General features: G+C 45.0%; 1 protein-coding gene across 1 annotated transcript in view; it reads left to right on the forward strand.

The window, feature by feature from the left end:
• The window catches only part of LOC124003205 (cytosolic purine 5'-nucleotidase-like), a 33,726-nt gene that overhangs the window by 22,557 nt on the left and 5,169 nt on the right, over positions 1-6,000 (forward strand). Inside the window, exons 13-15 of the mRNA XM_046311285.1 lie at positions 2,157-2,235; positions 2,998-3,168; positions 5,298-5,349. Coding sequence (XP_046167241.1) covers positions 2,157-2,235; positions 2,998-3,168; positions 5,298-5,349 — 302 coding nt within the window. The remainder of the gene's footprint in view (positions 1-2,156; positions 2,236-2,997; positions 3,169-5,297; positions 5,350-6,000) is intronic.

Consider the following 6,000-nt stretch of genomic DNA (forward strand, 5'->3'; position numbering starts at 1 on the left):
AATTGGCTCAGAACAGGGCAGCCTGGCTGGGCCTTGGATGTACACAGTGAGCTAACATTAATAATATGCATGTCAATCTCTCCTGGCTCAAAGTGGAGCAGAGATTGACTTCATCACTACTTGTACTTTGGCACACAGCTCGGACACCCATGCATACCCCACAAGACATGACACCAGAGGTCTCTTCACAGTCCAGAACAGACTATGGGAGGCGCACAGTACTACATAGAGCATAGACTACATGGAACTCTATTCCACGTCAAATAACTGATGCCAGCAGTATAATTAGATTTGAAAAAATATAATTTAAAAAAACTGATAAATACACCTTATGGAACAGCGGAGTCATAGGCACAGACACACACACACACACACACACACACACACACACACACACACACACACACACACACACACACACACACACACACACACACACACACACACACACACACACACACACACACACACACACACACACACACACACACACACACGATAACATGTGCACTATACACACACACACGTACACATGGATTTTGTACTGTAGATATGTGGTGGAGTAGGGGCCTGAGGGCACACAGTGTGTTGTAGATATGTGGTGGAGTAGGGGCCTGAGGGCACACAGTGTGTTGTAGATATGTGGTGGAGTAGGGGCCTGAGGGCACACAGTGTGTTGTAGATATGTGGTGGAGTAGGGGCCTGAGGGCACACAGTGTGTTGTAGATATGTGGTGGAGTAGGGGCCTGAGGGCACACAGTGTGTTGTAGATATGTGGTGGAGTGTGTTGTAGGGGAGTAGGGGCCTGAGGGCACACAGTGTGTTGTAGATATGTGGTGGAGTAGGGGCCTGAGGGCACACAGTGTGTTGTAGATATGTGGTGGAGTAGGGGCCTGAGGGCACACAGTGTGTTGTAGATATGTGGTGGAGTAGGGGCCTGAGGGCACACAGTGTGTTGTAGATATGTGGTGGAGTAGGGGCCTGAGGGCACACAGTGTGTTGTAGATATGTGGTGGAGTAGGGGCCTGAGGGCACACAGTGTGTTGTAGATATGTGGTGGAGTAGGGGCCTGAGGGCACACAGTGTGTTGTAGATATGTGAATGTAACGGTAAAATGGTATAAACCGCCTTCATTTTACTGGACCCCAGGAAGAGTAGATACTGCTTTGGCAGGAACTAATGGGGATCTATAATAAACCCCAGGAAGTGTAGCTGCTGCTTTGGCAGGAACTGATGGGGATCTATAATAAACCCCAGGAAGTGTAGCTGCTGCTTTGGCAGGAACTAATGGGGATCTATAATAAACCCCAGGAAGTGTAGCTGCTGCTTTGGGGATCTATAATAAACCCCAGGAAGTGTAGCTGCTGCTTTGGCAAACTAATGGGGATCTATAATAAACCCCAGGAAGTGTAGCTAGCTGCTGGGGATCTTAATAAACCCCAGGAAGTGTAGATACTGCTTTGGCAGGAACTAATGGGGATCTATAATAAACCCCAGGAAGTGTGCTTTGGCAGCCCCAGGAAGTGTAGCTGCTGCTTTGGCTTTGGCAGGAACTAATGGGGATCTATAATAAACCCCAAAGTGTGGGGATCTATAATAAACCCCAGGAAGTGTAGCTGCTGCTTTGGCAGGAACTAATGGGGATCTATAATAAACCCCAGGAAGTGTAGCTGCTGCTTTGGCAGGAACTAATGGGGATCTATAATAAACCCCAGGAAGTGTAGCTGCTGCTTTGGCAGGAACTAATGGGGATCTATAATAAACCCCAGGAAGTGTAGCTACTGCTTTGGCAGGAACTAATGCTATAATAAACCCCAGGAAGTGTAGGAACTAATGGGGATCTATAATAAACCCCAGGAAGTGTAGCTGCTGCTTTGGCAGGAACTACATTACATTACATTTAAGTCATTTAACTAATGGGGATCTATAATAAACCCCAGGAAGTGTAGCTGCTGCTTTGGCAGGAACTAATGGGGTTTATTATAGATCCCCAGGAAGAGTAGATACTGCTTTGGCAGGAACTAATGGGGTTTATTATAGATCCCCAGGAAGAGTAGATACTGCTTTGGCAGGAACTAATGGGGATCCATAATGAATACATATACTTGACATTGTTTTGCGGTGAGGCTACTGTTCCATGTGTTCTCTGGTGTTAGACCCCAGACAGGGCGGCTGAAGAAGAGTCGGGACCTATCACCCCAGGACCCCTGCACCATGGCATCGTCTACTCTGGAGGTAAGATACCTGGGAACATGCACTGACTCACAGCACAAACCGCCAGACAGCACTCCCAACTTCACAAATCATCCAACTAGCAGAGTACTTCTAAACATGATGGATCTCAGTTAACCTTTATTTAGCCAGCATAGTCTTCTCAACAACGTTCACTGTTCTCCAGGGAGGTCTGGGTTCCCTAAAAACAAAACAATGGTATGAATCTGAAAAACAACGTGGTACAAATCTTTCATAAAACAACATCCAGTAACGTCTACATTTCAATATGTCTCTCTCTCTCTCTGTCTCTCTCTCTGTCTCTCTCTCTGTCTCTCTCTCTGTCTGTCTCTCTGTCTCTCTCTCTCTCTCTGTCTCTGTCTCTGTCTCTCTCTCTCTCTCTCTCTCTCTCTGTCTGTCTCTGTCTCTCTCTCTCTCTCTCTCTCTCTGTCTCTGTCTCTCTCTCTCTCTCTCTCTCTGTCTCTCTCTCTGTCTCTCTCTGTCTCTCTCTCTGTCTCTCTCTCTCTCTCTCTCTGTCTCTCTCTCTCTCTCTCTCTCTCTCTCTCTGTCTCTCTCTCTCTCTCTCTGTCTCTCTCTGTCTCTCTCTCTGTCTCTCTCTCTCTCTCTCTCTCTGTCTCTCTCTCTCTCTCTCTCTCTCTCTGTCTCTCTCTCTCTCTCTCTGTCTCTCTCTGTCTCTGTCTCTCTCTGTCTCTGTCTCTGTCTCTCTGTGTCTCTCTCTCTCTCTCTCTCTCTCTGTCTCGGTCTCTGTCTCTCTCGCCCGCCTAGGTTCTTCTGACATCGTGTGTGATCTGCTGGGGGCCAAGGGGAAGGACATCGTCTACATCGGAGACCACATCTTCGGGGACATCCTCAAGTCCAAGAAACGCCAGGGTTGGAGGACCTTCCTCGTCATCCCCGAGCTGGCCCAGGAGTTGCATGTCTGGACTGACAAGAGCTGTGAGTCACACTTGTAGTCTCACACGCAGGCACACACACGCAGTCACTCACACACACAAAAGGACGGGTGGACATTCCCATGCAAGCAGCCAGACAGACGTGTGCAGACACACAGATACTCGTACATAAAACGGCTGAAATGGACACACTGGAGAGCACTGGTCTGTAGCGCAGTTGGTAGAGCATGGTGCTTGCAACGCTAGAATTATGGGTTCGGTTCCCGGGACCACCAGTACAGTACGTAAAATGTATGCAGGCGTGACGAAGTCGCTTTGGAGAAAAGCGTCTGCTAAATGGCATACAGTGTCTACAGAAAGTATTCGCACCCCTTGACTTGTACCACATTTTGTTGTTACAGCCTGAATTCAACATGGATTCAAATATTTTCTTCTCACCTGTCTACACACAAAGCCCCATAATGACAAAGTGAAAACATTTTAGTGTTTTATTGAAAATGAAATATCTAATTTACATAAGTATTCACACCCCTGAGTCAATACAGGTTAGAATAATCTTAGGCAGTGATTACAGCCGTGAGTCTTTCTGGGTAAGTTTCTAAGAGCTTTGCACACCTGGGTTGTACAATATTTTCACATTTATTCTTTTTTAAATTCTTTAAACTCTTGTTTAAATTGGTTGTTGATCATTGATAGACAACCATTTTTAAGTCTTGTCATAGATCTTCAAGTCAAAACTGTAACTTGGCCACTCAGGAACATTCAATGTCATCTTGGTAAGCAACGCCAGTGTATATTTGGCCTTGTTTTAGATTATTGCCTTGCTGAAAGGTGAATTTGTCTCCCAGTGTCTGTTGGAAAGCAGACTGAACAAGGTTTTCCTCTAGGATTTTGCCTGTACTTAGCTTTATTCAATTTATTCTTATGCTTAAAAAAAACTCCCTAGTCCTTGCCGATGACAAGCATACCCATAACAGGATGCAGCCACCACCATGCTTGAAAATATGAAGAGTGGTCCTCGCTAAAGTGTTGTGTTGGATTTGCCCCAAACGTAACACTTTGTATTCAGGGCATAAAGTTAATTTCTTTGCCACATTTCTTGCAGTATTATTTCTTGCAGTTTTAGTTTCGTGCCTTATTGCAAACAGGATGCATATTTTTGAATATTTGTTTTTGTTTTTGTTCTGTACAGGCTTCCTTTTCACTCTGTCATTTGTTAGAATTGTGGAGTAACTGCACAGTTATTGATCCATCCTCAGTTTTCTCCTATCACAGCCATTAAACTCTGGAACTGTTTTAAAGCCGTGGTGAAATCCCTGAGTGGTTTCCTTCCTCTCTGACAACTGACTTAGGAAGGACACCTGTATCTTTGTAGTGGCTGGGTGTATTGATACACCATCCAACGTGTAATTTAATAGTTTCACCATGCTCAAAGGGATATTCAATGTCTGCTTTTTCATTTTTACCCCATCTACCAATAGGTGCCCTTCTTTATGAAGCATTGGAAAACCTCCCTGGTCTTTGTGGTTGAATCTGTGTTTGAAATTCACTGTCGACTGAGGGACCTTAACTTATTTAGGCTTGCCATAAGAAAGCGGTGGAGTACTTCTCAACTTTTCCATTTTTAATTAATTTGTAAAAATGTCGTAACATAATTCCACTTTGACATTTATAGGAAATTATGTGTAGGCCAGTGACACACAATCTCAATTTAATCCATTTTAAATTCAGGCTGTAACACAACAAAATGTGGAAAAGGTCAAGGGGTATTAATTAGTCAAGGGGTGTTATATTATAGCAGTGACACACTCGTGCGCACACACACACACATTCATGCACACACACACACACACACATACACAAATATAACTGTGACGTGTCATTGTAGCTGTAAAATGCCCTCGTACACCTCTCAACGGCCTGTGAGTGACAGCGTGCCAGGGAGAGGGGGAATGAGAAGGGAAGATGGAGGGGGAGAGTGAAAAAGCAACAGATGGAACAAGTGAGCCAACACCTGTGATTAAGGGCAGTGGTGTAAAGTACTTTAAGTAAAAATACTTTAAAGTACTACTTATCTGTACTTTCTCCACCGCTGAATTTAAGGGAGGAGGAGAGAAAGGGATGTTGTGACTGAGACTTACTCTGGCCTCCTTTTCCTCTTCTGTCTTACAGCGTTATTCGAGGAATTGCAGGGCCTGGACATTTTCTTGGCAGAGCTCTACAAGTGAGTACTGCACTGTCGGCTCCCTGTGTGTGTGTGTGTGTGTGTGTGTGTGTGTGTGTGTGTGTGTGTGTGTGTGTGTGTGTGTGTGTGTGTGTGTGTGTGTGTGTGTGTGTGTGTGTGTGTGTGTGTGTGTGTGTGTGTCGTGTGTGTGGCTTCAGTCAGACTTCAGCCCATTTAGAAACAGTCTGTCTATGTAGTCTGTCCCCTGTGTGTGTGTATAGTGACTGTGTCTTCCCTTGGGCCAAAGTCTTTGCCCTCTCTAACCCATTATCTCTCTACCTCTTTGTTTGCCCCATCTTTGTCTGATGATAACTGGCTTCAGTCAGAACTTCAGCCCATTTAGAAACAGTCTATCTACCTCTTTGTAGGTCTGTCCCCCATTATCCTTACTCTTTGCTCTTTTATAGTGACTTAGCACTGTCTTCTAACCCATTATCTCTCTACCTCTTTGCCCTCTCTAACCCATTATCTCTCTTCCAATTATCTCTCTACCTTTTGCCCTTCTAACCCATTATCTCTCTTTGCCCTCTCTAACCCATTATCTCTCTACCTCTTTGCCCTCTCTAACCCATTATCTCTCTACCTCTTTGCCCTCTCTAACCCATTATCTCTCTACCTCTTTGCCCTCTCTAACCCATTATCTCTCTACCT

The sequence above is a fragment of the Oncorhynchus gorbuscha genome, linkage group LG18 (genome assembly GCF_021184085.1).
Source record: "Oncorhynchus gorbuscha isolate QuinsamMale2020 ecotype Even-year linkage group LG18, OgorEven_v1.0, whole genome shotgun sequence".
Lineage (NCBI taxonomy): Eukaryota > Metazoa > Chordata > Actinopteri > Salmoniformes > Salmonidae > Oncorhynchus > Oncorhynchus gorbuscha.